This window comes from Cervus elaphus, chromosome 30 (assembly GCF_910594005.1).
Source record: "Cervus elaphus chromosome 30, mCerEla1.1, whole genome shotgun sequence".
Taxonomy (NCBI): Eukaryota; Metazoa; Chordata; class Mammalia; order Artiodactyla; family Cervidae; genus Cervus; species Cervus elaphus.
This window is the reverse complement of record NC_057844.1, coordinates 28,956,341-28,973,906: the sequence shown is the minus strand read 5'-3', so window position 1 is coordinate 28,973,906 and position 17,566 is coordinate 28,956,341. Positions and strand designations below refer to the sequence as shown.

At 35.0% G+C, this 17,566-nt stretch overlaps 1 protein-coding gene across 4 annotated transcripts in view; it reads left to right on the top strand.

Annotated features, from left to right (window-relative positions):
- The window catches only part of BRCA2 (BRCA2 DNA repair associated), a 51,553-nt gene that overhangs the window by 21,293 nt on the left and 12,694 nt on the right, over positions 1–17,566 (top strand). For all 4 annotated transcript variants that reach the window (XM_043892037.1, XM_043892038.1, XM_043892035.1 and 1 more), the window contains 10 exons: positions 670–765; positions 3,645–3,714; positions 9,276–9,679; positions 10,128–10,309; positions 11,037–11,224; positions 12,943–13,113; positions 13,586–13,940; positions 15,280–15,435; positions 15,623–15,767; positions 16,730–16,851. In XM_043892037.1, coding sequence (XP_043747972.1) covers positions 670–765; positions 3,645–3,714; positions 9,276–9,679; positions 10,128–10,309; positions 11,037–11,224; positions 12,943–13,113; positions 13,586–13,940; positions 15,280–15,435; positions 15,623–15,767; positions 16,730–16,851 — 1,889 coding nt within the window. The remainder of the gene's footprint in view (positions 1–669; positions 766–3,644; positions 3,715–9,275; positions 9,680–10,127; positions 10,310–11,036; positions 11,225–12,942; positions 13,114–13,585; positions 13,941–15,279; positions 15,436–15,622; positions 15,768–16,729; positions 16,852–17,566) is intronic.

Genomic DNA, 17,566 nt, shown 5'->3' with positions numbered 1-17,566 from the left:
CCCACATGCTTCAACCAAGACCCAAGGCAGCCAAATAAACAAAATAAATATTTTTTTTTAAAAAGGTATCTGTTAACACATTATCTCAGTATGGCATAGAAATGCATAACTTCAAGTATGGCTTAAGTTTATTCTAAGCCTTTGAAGAGTTTTTAAATAAGAAGTATGTATTACTTTTGCCAGTACTTTAATTTTGGTAATTTAAAATCTTTTTTCCTAGCCACTGACTCTAGTTCAGGGACCTATATAATAAATCCCTTCTTGAGTGTAATGCAAAAAAAAAAGTTTATTTGAAGAAATTTTTTGTTTGTCCTTATTGCCAATAAGCCTGGAGTTACATTAAGTGGCAGTTTATTTAAAAAAAAAGATTATCTGTGATATCTGGTACATCTGTTTATCCCTGGACCCAATTAAAAAGAAGTATTTTAAATGGTCAAAAAATAATAGAAATTAAATTGACATTGAAAAATTAATTATAAAAATTACAAAATTAATTACAAAAATCACTTACAAAATAGAATGTTCACTATTTAAATTATAATTATTATGTATTTTTTACTTAACACATTGTAAGAGCCAGTACTTTAGTTTTAAAAAATGGACTATGGCTTTTGAAAAATAAAACCGATGTTATTTGCTTTAAAAACATGTATGGGAATTTCTTTTTAGGAGAACCCCCAATCAAACGAAACTTGTTAAATGAATTTGACAGGATAATAGAAAATCAAGGAAAATCCTTAAAGGCTTCAAAAAGCACTCCAGATGGTAAAATATGCTTTTTAATGTGTATCTTTTCTCCTTCTCTAATTACTATACTTAATATTCTTAAAGTTGTTTTTCTCACCTCTTTTGGGTATATGGATAATTGAGCAAGACTTTACAGTGTGGTTTATTAAAACTTCTATCTTGCTTTATTTGTTATGTGAGTTTTTCCTTCATACTACCAGGTATAATGTGGAGGTTTTCCATAATTGAGAAATGTGAAATGATACTCAAATAAGGATTTTTAAAATAAAAAGCTGAGAGAATTTAGTAAGAACTTAATAAAATAAGTTTACATCCTAAAATACAGTTGATTTCATAATATTTACCAGAATCGATTATTTAATTGGAGATTGAAAAATAGTGACTTGAAAATTCTGTTATTACTTTATACATTTATTAGCTGGGATTCTTCAGCAAGGAAGGGCTTTCCCTTAATAACTGGGGATTATCTATATAGTTCTTGCTAAAAAGGCATGATAAACATTGAATTCTTTCCCTTTACTCACCAATTTTCAGAGTAAAGAGTAGTTGGTATAATAATCACTACTAAGGGTAGTAAAGGAATTTTCTTCTTTCTCTTTTAGACACAGTTGATTTCTTAGATTCTTATTTATTATATGGATATAAAGTTTAAAAGAACACATTATAAATAATGTTATTTCTTTACAAAAGGTAACATTCTTTTTGATGCCCAAATCATTTCAAATTTGTAAGTAGTGACCTCTTCAAGTATTTCTTAAGAGTTCTTTTTTTTAACATGCTTTAATTAACCTTTGAACACTTTCTTGCTTTGTATTATCACAGAAAGATTTCTAGGAAGTCATCGTAATTCTTCACCCCAGTTCTAGAGTCCTTAGAATTTCCAGAGATCCTTTCAATGGTTAATACTTTTTAAAACACAAGATTTGAGTGCTAACTACGCTCAGAGCTGCTGGTGTTATCATCTTTTTTTAATGCTGTATTCTTGGTTCTAATAACATTAACATATTTACTTATTTGCTTTATTATCCAGCCAAGATTCTCAAGCTTTTTGCCCTCAAAATCTCTTTATACTCATAAAAATTATTGAGGATCCTCAAGAGCATTTGATTATGTGGATTATTTCTATTTATATTTATCATATTCAACATTAAAATTGAAAAATTTTCGTATTTATAAATATTAAATATTATACTTAAGTCATCTTGAAAATTAGTTCAGACTTACGCAGCTCTTCCAACAGTGACACATTATACCATCTTAAACAATTACTTTTATTAATGTCACCACTGATCTAATCTGAAAATTTAGTATTGGGAAATTGTAACAGTAACAGCCAGATATAAGCGTTGTACAATTGTCATTTTGTTTAAAAGCTTGAACTTTACAATAGTTTGTTTTGCAGCAAATACTTGTTTTTTTGTAGTGATGAGCTCATTTCATTTATTTTTGAAGAAGTATTTGCTGAATACCCAACTCTGAATAAATAGTTTGTTGGTTATGCTTTCAAGTAAAAATGGAATTCTTTGGGGGAAAGTTGATTAGTGCAGTTCACATAAAGTGCATTTCCTTTAGACAGTTATCACACTAAAGTATGCAGCAGGACATACCAGCAATGCCAGTGTCAACACAGTTAGAAAGATATATATATAACTACAACTACTACTGCTTATTATTATTATTGATCACAATTATTATTAAGGTAGTTTGACAGCTTGGATCCTCTCTAAGGGGTGTGGGTACTCCCTCCCAGTGTTCCATGGATCACTCTAATAGCTTCAAGTTTACAGTACCACTGTTACTATTAATAAACTACTAAGGGAGATTTAAGAATTATTTGCAGTTTTTGTCCTAGGAACATATATCATAAGGAATGTATAGTTAGTTAAAGTTCTCTATTCAAATGTCACTTAAAAGAATTCTTTTGTGGTTAACAATTTGATAATTAGGTTAGATTAATTAGTTTCACTTTGTTTTCAATTTTAAGATTTGCCCTTTTAAATTTCATATTTGGATAAATACAATGTTTGTGTAGTTCATTCATCGAAACTATAGAAATATTTACTCAGAGAAGCCTTATTTCCATCACTGTCTCCTCCATATTGTTCACCAACTTCCTCACTTCCTGCTTATTATATTGGTAACTATTTTTAATGGTTTTTGGTCTATCCTTTTAGGGCTTCTAAATAAATATGTGTGTGTATATATATATACATATATATATATAAGTAATATGTAAATATGTATATATATATTCTCATTTTCTTTCTCACTCAAAAGATATCAGTGTGCACAGGGCTTTGTACCTTCTTTGTTGTTCAGTTTGAATTTATCTGGAGATAATGCATAAATGAGCATAGAGAGATCTTCCTTGTTCTTTCTTGTGACTGTGTAGTGCTTGATCACAAGGCTATATCAGTGTATTCTGGTTTATTCAACCAGTCCCCTCCCTACTAATGGACTAGTGGAAGATTTAAGAAGTACAAGTTACCTACTGAAAATGAATAATATCTACAGTTTAGCTTGTCAACCTTCATAAAACTAAAGATTTATATTTTCATTGGCAATTCACTAATGCCTTCAAGTTCTGATTAACATCAGCTGACTAAATCTATACTGATTTCATATATATATTTGCACTGTGAGTTATTTGGTATTAATCATTATCAATTTGAGAACCAAACTTTTTGATAGTTATGAACTAAGCATTCATTATGTGCACTGAAAAATTTTATTTATTTTTTTTGAAAAATTTTAAATGTATAATCTTCTCAAATTTTTGTGTAGTTACAATAATGTATAATGAACAGACATAGGAAATAGAATCTCTCATTAGATTTTCATTACTATATAATATAAAATGCATTCATTAATACATAATGTGAAATATATTTTTTTAGGCACAATGAAAGATAGAAGGTTATTTATGCATCACATTTCTTTAGAGCCAGTTACCTGTGGACCTTCTTGGTAAGACATGTTTAATTTTTTTTAATTTTAATATAGTGTAGTAAAAGTGTGGGTTTTTTAAAATATATTTCTAGATATACTGGCTCTAACATACAGTGAAAACACTAACACTTCCCTTTTTTGAGAGCCTGCATCAGGATTAAATAATTCTGTACTCTGGTAGTACTTTATACTGCTACACATATTATTATCTCATTTTTAATAACTTTGTAGACATATAGATTTTATTTCAATTTTATGGATAAGGTACTAAAGTTGAGCAGGATATGGAAATTACTCAAAACCAATTAATAAAGGTGGCATATCCTTGGTAGCTCAGCTGGTAAAGAATCCGCCTGCAATGCAGGAAACCCTGGTTCAATTCTTGGGTCTGGAAGATCTCCTGGAGAAGGGATAGATTCCTGGAGAAGGGATAGACCCACTCCAGTATTCATGGGCTTCCCTGGTGGCTCAGATGGTAAAGAATCTGCCTGCAATGAAGGAGAGCTGGGTTAGATCCCCAGGTTGGGCAGGTCACCTGGAGAAGGGTATGGCAACCCACTCCAGTATTCTTGCCTGGAGAATCCCAATGGACAGAGGAGCCTGGCTGGCTATAATCCATGGGGTCGCAAAGAGTTGGACATGACTGAGCAACTAAGCACACACATATTATATCTCAATTATAGTAATAAAAGTGAAAGAAAAATTAAAGATGGCATATATTAAAAATATACTTTTATCTCTCCTCCCTCTCAAAACTGTACTAGTTACAAGAGAATTTTTTAAATGTATTAGTCTGTAAGTACAGTGTTGTTTCAGAAGAAACAAATTTTTTAAAAATTAATATTCTTTTTAATATTTATTTAACTTATTTATTTGGTTGCACTGGGTCTTAGTTGCAGCATGCGAACTCTTAGTTGTGGCATGTAGGATATGGTTCCCTGACCAGGACCAGGGATTGAACCCATGCCTTCTGCATTGGGAGCACAGAGTCTTAGCCACTGGACCACCAGGAAAATCCTGAAATAACAAAACTTTCGAAGCTAAAATCATGAATGACTTAGAAAGACATAGAAATCTAAAACCTAACATTAGAGCAGGCAGAGAAGCTACCCAGTTTCCCCTAAAGAACCTGAAAAAGACTCAAATTGGCAGCAACATATACTTCTGAAGGTGAAGTAGAAAATAGGAAGATTAGTTGAAAATCCATGTAAGATTTTCCCCTCCCCCACTGCAGGCAGGCAAAAAAATCCCTCTTCTACCAAAAGACCAGAAGGTCATTCTCTGGAGAATATGAATTGGAGAGTTTCTGAATTGGGGATGGGACTAGGGGAAGGATCTGAAAACAGAGATTAAGTAAAAATATGGATTTAAAGTGGTGAGAACCCCTAGCCTCGTTCCCACACTTGGCTCCCAAATGCTGGCAGCTGGGCCTCTAGGCAAAAGACTCAATGATTCTTTTTCTGGGTCTTAGGACCAGCCCAATAGAAAGGCTACTGATAGTTGCAGGTATTGAAATTAAACTGCACTGCCAGACAGTGAAGCCAACGATCGACAAGCTCACCAGCACACAGCTTCCAGTCAGCTATTCAGTGCTTCACTCTTAAGCGAGAACAGAAAATCAAAGATCACTCGTCACTGGAAGAAAGCTCCTGTGAAAGATAGTATCCAAAGTAAAGGGGAGGCAAAAAAGGAGCTCAGGGGAAATAGACCATGCAAAAAGAAGAAAACTTCAAAAGTCCAACTGGATTGCTTGTCTTAGAGCCAGGCATGACAAGAATTATTGTGCTATAAATACTAAAATGAATATAACAAAGTGATGTGAGAACATAAAAAAATTGGCAGCTAATTATGTGACAAAAGCTTAATAGGAAAAATACTTTAGATGGAATGTAAAGAATGCTGGTTAAAGAGGTCATTGCAAATCTGGATGCTGTAAGAAGTTGTGTGACTTTCATCATGGGATTTGTCAGGCATGGGGGCGGGGTGAGGATAGGGAGGAAACACAAAGAAATGGGGAGAGTCAGACTAAAAAGGAAAGCTTCCTGGATATCATTTCTGACAAATCAAAACCTGGACAGGCAGTGGTTTGTCTTTGGATGTTTCTGAGAAGCAACATAACCAGATGTATGTTTTAGAAATAGATCAGAGAAACTATTGCAAGGAGATTAGTAAGGAAGTAAAGGCATTTATTGTCTTCCCAGGTGACTCAGTGGTAGAGAATCCACCTGCCAGTGCAGGAGACCCGGGTTCAGTCCCTGGGTCAAGAAGATCCCCTGGAGGAGGGCATGGCAACCTGCTTCAGTTGCCATAGACAATCCTGGAGAATGCCTGGAGAATCCCATAGACAAAGGAGCCAGGCGGACTACAGTCCATGCAGTCACAAGAGTCAGACATGACTTAGCAACTAAAAAACAACAAAGGCTTCATTTAGTTAGTACATGTGGTAGAGTTGAGATTGAGTGGAAGATAGATTCCCCATTTGGCCAGATAGTCATTAACAGAGAGTGGCAAAATATGTCCCAAGTAGATTCAAATAGATGTCTTGATCATAAAAGCTGCAAAGCAGACTCCTCCTTTTCACAATATTCTTCATATTTAAAAACAATAGAGTAAAAGAAATCAATGAAAGTAAGTTTTGGAGCAGGTTTATTCATTCCTGTGCATTCGATCACATCTAGATCATCTATTCAAGGAAACGAGTCCAGCGATTGTTACCTCTCTGTCCTGCATTGATAATTTTTCATTTCTACTGGACTAGTCCTATCAGTGTGAAAGTCACTCAGTCGTGTCCGACTCTTTGCAACCCCATGGACTATACAGTCCATGGAATTCTCCAGGCCAGAATACTTTCCCTTCTCCGGGGATCTTTCCAACCCAGGGATTGAGCCCAGGTCTCCTGCATTGCAGGCAGATTCTTTACCAGCTGAGCCACAAGGGAAGCCCAAGAATACTGGAGTATGTAGCCTATCCCTTCTCCAGGGGATCTTCCTGACCCAGGAATCGAACCAAGGTCGCCCCAGTTCTCTGCATTGCAGGCAGATTCTTTACCAACTGAGCTATCAGGGAAGCCCATCAGTGTAGGTAGTTGCTATAAATCTCCCATCTTGAAAAGAGTTTCTTGACTTCCCTTATCCCACCAGTCCATTTCCATGCCCTCTTAAAGCACATCTCATTAGAATTGTCTCAACTCACCTTCTCTACTTTCTCTCTTCCCTTTCTCTCCCAAACCCATCTCAGATTTTTATCACTACCCACTACCACCCCTCATCAAGATTACTAGTGAACTCCACATTGTCCCCGCATCCTTATGTTAACCTGTCAGTAGCATTGACACAGTTAATCACTCCTGCTTTCTTAAGGCTTCTGGGCCATCTCTCTTACTTCTCCTATCCCACTGGCTCTCTTTCTTACTTTCCTTTGCTAGTTCTTCCCCCGGCCACTAAATATTAAATTACCCCATGGTTCAGCTCCAAATGGCTTCTCTTCCTGCCCTTCCCCACTAGTGTCTCATCCGCTCTCATGACTTTGTATACCATCTATTTGGTGATGACTCCAAAATTCACATCTTTAAGCCAGATTTCTTCCAAAAACAACATATTCATTCATTCAGCTACTTGCTTGACATTTTTATCTGGGTGACTTGTAGCCATCATAAACTTAACATCTCCAAAGCTGATGTCCTATCCTATAAATGTAAAAGTCTAACAACTCTGCTTTCAAAATATACCCCAAATCCAATCACTTTTCACCACTTCTACCCCTAACACCTGGTTCAAGGCATCATAAAACTGCCTGGATTATTTCAGTAGATTTGGTCTCCATGCTTCTGACTCTGCCTCTTCCCTCCTCCGTAGACACAGTGAATTTTCAGCAAAGCAGCTGGCAGGGTCCTTTTTAAAGTATTGATATGACAGATTATGTCATTTCTGGACTCAAAAACTGTTCCATGACTTCATCTCAGAATACAAGCTGGAATTCTTTGGCATGCTACACAGGTTCTCTGTGATCTGGCCTTCTTGCTACCTTTCCAGTCTCACCTGCTAACTTCCCCTTGCTTACTCTGCTCCAGGCATATGTGTGTACAGCCTAGCATGTGGTGTCCGCTTTTCTGCTCTGCCTGCAACAACCTCCTCCCTAGTCCCTACATGTCTTTCTCTCACCTGTTTTAGGTCTCTTTACAAATATCACCTCATCAGTAATGTTTTCCTTGCCACCCTATATAAAATATCATTTATTTATTTTGGCTGGACACTTCCTGTCCCCCTTATCTTGCTTTAATTTTATCCATAACATATTATACCAGCTGACATTTGTTTGTTTCCCTCCACTGGAATGTAAACTCTATGATTTTGTTTGGTTTGTCACTATATCCCACAGCCAGAACACTGCCTGGCATATAGTGGAACACTTTACTTGCTGGCTAGATGAATGGATAACTAAGTAGGTTCTAGGGTAACTTCAAGTTCCAAGGGTTTAGGGTTGGGTAAAAGGAAGTATGAGGTTTTCAACAAAGTATGGAGGAAGAACTTCTATGCTTAGGAAGGTAATTAGTTTTCGTTTTGGACAGTTTGAGTTTGAGATGAGTGTGCAACATCAAGGTAGGGATGTCTGATAATTGATGCAGTTCACAGTGCAGGAATACCATCCGGGGAATGTCAAATTAAACAAAGATGAATGTTTTTGTTGGATAGATGGTGATTTAAGCAATGTAACTGATTCATATCTCCCAGGGAAAGTGTCCACAGAATAAATCCAACTTTAGAGGCAGGAATGTTTTTAAGAGAAAGAAGAGAAAAAAAAAAAAAAAACAGTTTAAAAAAGACAGAAGGAAAAAGAGGGAAAATCATGGTGTAAATGTTGGCAGTGAGAATTTTAAAAGGAAGTTTTCAAAACTGTCAGGGGTCAAGCTGAATATATTTACACATGAAGCTTTTTTTATTTTGGCTTCGGGAGATCATTAGCAACTTTATTGAAAACAATTTCTACAGAATAGTGGGGAAATTGAGAGTTCAGTGCGTAGAAAGTGAGCAAGTGAAAACATCTAGTTTAGATTACCTGCAGAAGAAGGTTGACCATGAGGGACAGGTAACAGTATTAGCTTGAAGTGGGGAGATAAGGCTGAGAAAAAAGTCAAGGGTGGGCAAGGCTTTCTGAGTGAAAAAGATGTAACAGATGATGAATGAGAAAGGAAGGATATGGAATGATCATTGTAAGAGCAAGACTCCCGAGCTTGAGATACTAAATGAGGCCAAGAGTACAGGTGAAGGGGTTACCGTGAGAAGAGAATGGGTAGAGAGATGTCTGGTGAAGGAGGTAAGTGAGGAGCTCTGATTGATCTGGAGGAGACTGACTCTTCTCTACTATTTGCAGGTGATAAAGTTAGGCTGGGAGTTGGTGTGAGAGAGAGTTACAGACTTGCAGAATGTGGTATTCTTTTGGAGAGCAACCATGAGGAAATGCAAAACAGTTATCAGAATAGGATTGCCATGTAGCAATTAAGGGTCTCAAAAAAAAAAAATATTCTGAAACATTTATACATTTACTGGTAAATAAACTTAAATATTTTCTCCCTATTGTAGCATAACTACTGAACGGCAAGAAAGACAGAACCCAAATTTCACTGCACCTGGTCAAGAATTTCTGTCTAAGTCTCACTTTTATGAACACCTGACTTTGGGAAAGTCTTCAAGCAATTTATCAATTTCAGGGCAGCCACTTTGCAAGGTTCCTGACCCAAGAAATGAGAAAAAGAGACACTCGATAACTATAGGCAAACCCATGAAAGTCTTTGTCCCACCTTTTAAAACTAAATCGCATGTTCACAGAGATGAGCAGTTTGTTGGCAAGAATACTAATTTGGAGGAAAAGAAACAAAAACAAAAAAATACAGATGAGCATGGCTCTGGTGACAGTGAAAACAATGTTAACAACTGTGAAATTCATCAAACTATACTTTTCACCAAGGGAGAAGAAGAACCTTTAGGTATTGTGTAACAATTTGTGTTGACATATTTTTGCCTTTCAGTTATTTATTTCTTATATTAAATAATGCCTTGAGGAGAGGATTTTTCCCACTTTCATTGTGATTACTAATTTCAAAATCTTTTGTAATCCCAAGTCCAAAGATTAAATTATTCTAATTTTTTTTCCAAAGATAACTATTTGTAGATTTTTTGGTTTAAAAAAAAAAGTTTTAGACATAAAATCTAGGACTGCTATTATTGATTATATTTTTACCAGGCTGCTAATTTTCTTCCAAATTCAAAATAAAAACAATCTATTTCTGTTCTTTTATACATTTTTTTAAGTAGAAACTTTTTTCATCCCTTAAGATTTAAAGTTAGAGCAAATTGATACAATTTTATAAAACAAGTGTTGTACTTCTGAAATTTCATATTCAACTTCATTTTTTGCTGTTTGTTCTTTAATAGATTCAAATACAAATCTTCAGAGTGCCAGAGATATACAGGATATGCGAATTAGAAAGAAACAAAGGCAACGTATTTTTCCACAGCCAGGCAGTCTGTATCTTGCAAAAACATCCAATATGCCTAGAATCTCTCTCAGAGAGGCAGTAGAAGGCCGAATTCCCTCTGCGTGTTCTCACAAACAGGTATGCCTTTGTCTGCCATGCTAATAACTGTTACAGCAATGTGTTGCTTTATTAGCTGGCATCTCCAAATTGTTTTGTTTAAATAAAGAACAAATTGGGGCAGAAATGGATGAGTAAAATCATGTCCTAATTGGCCTACTGTGCCAGCCTCCTTCCCGTTGCTGCTTTGTTCCACCAAAGTGATCTGTGCTTCACAATTACTGCTTCTCTTCCCCCTTCAGAATGTATTCATTTTAGTACTATAAGTGCTCTCAGCTAGGTGTTGGAGGAAGTGTGAATAACTCCTAACCCTGAACCTGCTAAGAGCCATTTACAGTTTTAAAAGAGATTCTTACTAAGTGAGCTCTATCTAGTTAGAATTTGGAGTAATGGAGAGATGAGAGTCTGGGCCCTTTCTAAGTTTTTTAACTTAAGAAGTTTACTAAAACATTAGGTTACTTTTTTATCCCCACAACGACTTTCTACCGCACATGGAGCTGGAGGCAGGTACACCAAGGGAATGAGAAAGGTGCCGCAGACTCTTGAAGGTCATTTATATTATATAAAAATTTTTTAGCTTCTAGTAAGCAAGTTACATATTTTTATAGTGAGTGTTTTCATATTTAAATGAAAAACTTAGTGTAAATTCAGCTTTGGCTTGTTATAATTGTTTTTTCTGTGAAACATGTTCTTTTGTTTGATTTTCTTTTACTCATTTTCAAAATCTTCTATCATTTATTTTGTGCAGCTATATATGTATGGTGTTTCTAAACACTGTGTAAAAATTAACAGCAAAAATGCAGAAGCTTTTCAGTTTCACACTCAGGATTATTTTGGTAAGGAAGGTTTATGGACTGGAAAGGGAATACAATTGGCTGATGGTGGATGGCTCATACCCTCCAATGATGGAAAGGCTGGAAAAGAAGAATTTTATAGGTACTCTCTGCAAAGAGAAATTTTCTATTAACTTATATATCCCTTCATCTCTCTCTTTCTCATGAGTCCCTTTTTCATCTTATCTCTCTCGAACTTAAAAACTTGACTAGAAATCAAAAGCTTATACATTGAATCATTTTAAGTACATTGTGGTTCATTTGATATTCTGTTGAAATGTTTTGAAAAATGAATTTTGGTTTGTCTTAGGATTTACTGAATTGGTTCTGCTTAAATTAGAACATTATTGCTTATACAAAATAAAGACTGATAAGAAAAATTAAGTATGAGTTGGCCTTCTCGTAAAACCACACACAGAGACACACTTCCATGCATACTCTGTTTCATTGTGTATTTCAGTAAATATATAAATACTAAAATTAGAAATACTTAAATATCAGTAATACCAAATAACTAGAGAACTCCAGTGGCCCTAAAACATCAACCAACAGTTTAGAAACTGTTTATCCTCTTAGGATTCTAATGTTTATACAAACAGAATTTAAAGTGCTATCAGGGAGGTATTACCTGATGCCAGTGACAAGCGATGGGAAACTTTTCTCCAGCACCCTTATTTCTGAGATTTAGGTTTATCTTTCCAAAATTTACAGCTTTGGAAAAGTGGTAAAGCATCTTCTCCCTAAATTTTTCCTATGTTTTTAGAGTATTTTAAAATAGGAATGTATTTACATCTTGGTATTTGCCCCATATGTCAAATATTGATTCTAGTTGGAAAAGTAACAGTTGTATCACTTAACTGTATTAAGAAGACCACATATTTTAGAGGTCAGTAGTGATTATTTTGTAATCAAGTGGGCATGGTTCAAAAATCTTTTGAGTGTTGAAGCTCAAGCTTTTTTTAAAGAAAAGAAATAGTGAGAGTTTATTTAAGCAAGTAGACGCTCTCAGAGGGAGAACAGGCAGATAGGTAAAGAGCTGCTGCCTCAAGCTGTTTTTTTATCATTTAGCAAATATTTACTGAAGACCTACTATACCCAGATACTGCTAATATCTTGGGTACTAGGGTTAGCAAAACAAAAAAATCTTTGCCCTAGTAAGTCATATATTCTAGTGGAGGGGTTTGAAACAAGGAAGGAAAATTTCTTAAAGAACTAAGTAAATCATATAGTATATTAAAAAGTGATAAATACTTTGAAGATAAAACTAGCAAAGTGGGGTAGAGAGAATTGAGTGAGAAGAGGTAAAACTTTTTAAACACAGTAAGAAGGCAACATGTAAGGATACCAGTGCCAGTGGTTGGTAGATCAGAGGGTGAAAGTTTATGGATGTTCTTTTAATTACTTCTGTTAACATTAGTACTGAGAGTGAGAACAGGAAAGGCAGAGGAGTTGTAGATTTGAGCAGAAAGGAGTAGATATTAAGAGAACCAAGACTAGAGAAGCAAGTTCTTGAGTGATTTCTAAAAACAATCTCTTGGGTAAGAAATATATAATCTAAAATATAATTATTTTATTAAATTAAAGATCTTATTTTTCAGTTGAAACAAGTGTATTGAATAATGTGAATTTTTCATTAGCATATTTTGATACATGTCAAATCATTTTCTAAAGTTATGTTGCTTATTGATTATATATTAACTCATAAAAAACTTATTGAATGATCTTATACAATTTAGTTTTTGTGCAAAGAATAGTTGGGGCTATTGAACTCAGTATCATCTTATGTGATTCTTATTATTCATTCTCCCTTTATTTGTTCAGAGCTCTGTGTGACACCCCAGGTGTGGATCCAAAGCTTATTTCTAGAGTTTGGGTCTATAACCATTATAGATGGATTATATGGAAACTAGCAGCTATGGAATTTGCCTTTCCTAAGGAATTTGCTAATAGATGCCTGAACCCAGAAAGGGTACTTCTTCAACTAAAATACAGGCAAGTTTAAAGCATCCTATTGTGTAATCCTGTATCGTGGTATGGGTCAGACTTGTAAGCCACCTGTGACTGTCTATCATAAAGGATCACTAGCCAGTTGTCATGACAGTTGCTATCCCACTTGTATAGCATAGTTCTCATGTTACCCTCCAGCCCCACTTAAGATCAATCACACATTCATATACCTCTTGCTTCCCTTTGTCCTTCCGTCTTCTCAAACTCTTGGCGTGTGAGAATATGAATTTGACAAGTAAAGCATTATTGCATTTGAGGAAGATTAATATTTAACTCATTTTAGCAGTATAAAACTTAATATAATGCCAACTATCATCTTTGAAATTCTCTTCGGTCTTGGTATTTCTTCAGTAAAGGTTATTTAATTTTTATTCTCAATTTTTCAGTGACTTTTTTCTTACAGTGAAATTCTAGACTCACAATTCCTAAAATAATGCATTTTTCTGTTAATTTTTAGATATGATGTGGAAATCGATAGAAGCAAAAGATCAGCGATAAAAAAGATAATGGAAAGGGATGACACAGCTGCAAAAACACTTGTTCTCTGTGTTTCTGAAATAATTTCATTAAGCACAGATATATCTGAATCTTCTAGCAGTAAGACTAGCAGTGTGGATACCACAAAGGTGACCATTGTCCAACTTACAGATGGATGGTATGCTATTAAGGCCCAGGTGGACCCTCCCCTCTCAGCTCTCCTAAAGAATGGTAGACTGACTGTAGGTCAGAAGATCGTAATTCACGGAGCAGAGCTGGTGGGCTCTCCTGATGCCTGTACACCTCTTGAAGCCCCAGAATCTCTTATGTTAAAGGTAAGTTAAATAAATGCACACTCTTGGTAAAAATCAGGCACTGATTCAGTTCAATGCTAGAGATGCTTTACATTTACATTTTTTAAATTTACTTATGCCTATTATGTTTCATTTTTTGAAAAATGTACTGATACTCTTGAATGTAAATGGCAAATTTCTCAGTTAAATTTTTTGTGATTTTGGGGGGAAAGCCAGAGATGTTTATTGAGCTAAAATAATGTGGGTTGCAGTTAATAGGAGTAAGTTTGCATCAGATGCTTATTTTTATACTTGGAGCTCTTGCCACCATGTTGGTCTCATAGTATTGCTCTACTTCCACCCGGTGACTAGGCCAGATCTCTGTTTCAGTGTGACTAGAACATCAAGTCTCAATGATTCTTGAATATATAATACTAAAGTATGCTTTTCATCTCTGTGTATATTTAAACCTAGGTAACAGGACTTTGTCAGTGTTGAATAGTCTACAATATTGCTATCAGAAATGATTGCAGTATTGCACATTCAGATTCACTTATGAAATAACCTTGTAAAGAATTTACTTCTGTTATATTTTGAGTCACTGGATTTCAGGAAAGCATTTTAATAAATTAATCATTTTTAAGTTAAAGAGATAATTTGTCATTAACTTGGGCTGCAATTCAGCATACTATATACTATGATTTACATTTCCTTTCTTTACAACTTACTGCTTTCCCTGGAGTTATTAAGTGTCTTGTCTTGTTTTTCTTAATTTTTTTTATCCTTATTACCAACTCATTTTCACACAAGAGTCACATAAAAATCATCTATGTTAAAATACCTTTATCAGTTTCATTTCTTTTTCCTGAAGATTCCTTGGATTTCTCAGTATTCCTGCTCAATTCCAAAGTGGTTATCGTCCATGTATATGGCACAGTTACCATTCTTGAGATTATTTTCACCTCTTTCTGTGTTAGAAGCCCCATATTCTAGATTTCATATCTTTCTAGATTTGTTCCCTGGTTTTAAGGCAGACAGCTACCATAGGCTTCTTGAGAAAGGGAACATGCAATAATTTTTTATCTTATTTACAAAGCTGACTGAATACAGAATTTGAGGTTGAAATAATTCCTTCAGAATTTTGAAGACATTTCTTCTGTTACCTTGCTTCTAGTATAGTTTCTGCTAAGTTCAGTGTTGGTCTTTCTTGTTCCCAGCCCTTCACTATGGGATCTGTCCCTAAGAGGTTTTTAGACTGCCTGTCTCCATTATTCTGAAGTTGCACAGTGAAATCAACCCAAAAAGAAGGAAAATTATTATGAAATCTGAAGTAGAAGTTAATATAAATTTTGCTTATAAATCAATTTGTTAATTTGTCTAGATTTCCGCTAACAGCACTCGACCTGCTTGCTGGTATGCCAAACTTGGATTCTCCCCCGATCCCAGACCTCTTCCTCTTCCCTTGTCATCACTCTTCAGCGATGGAGGAAATGTTGGCTGTGTTGATATAATTATTCAGAGAGCATACCCTATCCAGGTATGATATATTCTTGAAATTTACTCCATATTTCTTCCTTTGCATGCTCAGTCATGCCCGACTCTGTGATCCCAAGGACCATAGGCCACCAGGTTCCTGTATCCGTGGGAGTATTTCTTCCCATAGAGACGATTAATTTGAATGATCCCTCCCTACTGTATGTTTCTGTTTGACACATTATTAACAGTGGATGGAGAAGACATCAACTGGATTATACATATTTCGCAATGAAAGAGAAGAAGAAAAGGAAGCAACAAAATATGCAGAAGCTCAGCAAAATAAACTGGAAGCCCTGTTCACTAAAATTCAAGCAGAATTTGAAGACCATGAAGGTAAAATGAGTTGTGTTTACAAGATCTTTTTTTATATGAAAATAAAGTTTTAGAGGCTTCTAATTGGGTTAATTGTCTTCATTTTGAGTAATAGATTTTTTTTTCTGATTCTGAATCTGAATTTTTTCTGATTTTTAAAAAAATATTACATAGATATACAGATAAGCATTGAATTGGCCCCAAAATATCAGATCTTTATTCACCACAGTTAGCTTTTAGAACCTCACAAATTGCCTTAGGCAACTAAACATTATAGACCTGCAGCACTTTTCAGAAGTCTTAATTAAACTCTCCCTTGAGCTTTAGTAACTAGAGTATTTGTGGCATCGATTTTTGGTATTAGAGAAAGGAAAACAACAAGGGAAAGAACTATCAGATTATTTCCCCAAACCATTTGTCATTCTCTGTCCTCTGTGTCTTTATCTGTGTTATAGAACTTGCATTTTTGCTGTTGTAGTTGTTGATTTTTATGTTTTTATACCTGGAGCTTGAGCTTGTTTTCCCCAGTGGCATCAATTTGAATAATAAAAATCATAGTGTTTTATGCTTAAAAGACATGAAATTTTACTTTTTTAGCGACCTTTTTTATTGTGGAAAATATTATGTTCTCCTGCATTTCTTCATGATTTTATTATTTAACTTCATGTTCCATATAAATTTGAAGGAAAATGGGATTCTCAATATTTGACTTGCTTAAAATTACCACTAGCTCATAATTAGGTGAATCATGAAATCATTTACTTTAATTTACAAATTGGTCTAATGACGTAAACTCTGTATGACAGTTTTTTAAACCATTAATACACTAGTTTCAGATTTTCTTGGAGAACTTTTAGCAGATAAGTGGTTTATTTTTAACCTCCCCTCTTTGGGTGCTTTTCTTTTTTTTTTTTTTTGCTGAGTTCTCTAGTTTTCGGTGTTCTTAAATTCATAGTTTAGCTTACTTAGTGTTTTTCCCCTAGAAAATGTGACAGAACAATGTATGCCATCACGTGCACTAACAAGACAGCAAGTCCGTGCTCTGCAAGATGGTGCAGAACTTTATGAAGCTGTGAAGAATGCGCCAGACCCAAGTTACCTTGAGGTGAGAGAGAAGTGGGCCTGCAGGAAGTAAGTAAGTGAGGCCTTAGTCTTCATCCTTCAAGGTGGGAAGCTGTCGTCACTCATCTGGTCATTACAGGAGGCAGTATGTTGAAATGCTATGTTTCTCAAAGTGGGTGTGTACATTTCTAGGCTCCTCAGTGATGTACCAAACCAGGGTGGTACATTTCTACTTCTGTACCAAATAGAGGATGAGAGGGTTAAATAATTTTATATATTAAATATGGTTTAAAATGTGGTAAAAACTTGTTTATTTTTAAGGTAAAACAAGTATCTTCAAAGCACTGTCTCAGTTTCCTCAGCTCTTCAGATCCTGCCTAGAGTTTATTTCATGATCCTCTACCTTAAGGATAGTTGGAAAAGTTTCAGAAACACTAAAGTGTGTTACAAACAGCATAGGCTTTAGAATCATGGCTCTACCATTTATTAGCTAAGCAAATAGGACATAAAGTAGCTGTCAAATGGGCACAAAAGATGTTTTAGAATCAAACTGGATAGTGTATATAAAGTGTATTATTGCAAAGTTTTATATAAATGCTATTATTAAAACATCATTTCAAATATTAAGGTAATCTACTTCCCAAATTTTTGGACACCTGGGTATCTAATTAATGCAACTTTTAAGATTATTTTGCTAAATAAGGAGGAGAGGGGAGATTTTAGAAAAAGTTTATTGATTAGTATCATTTATTTGATGA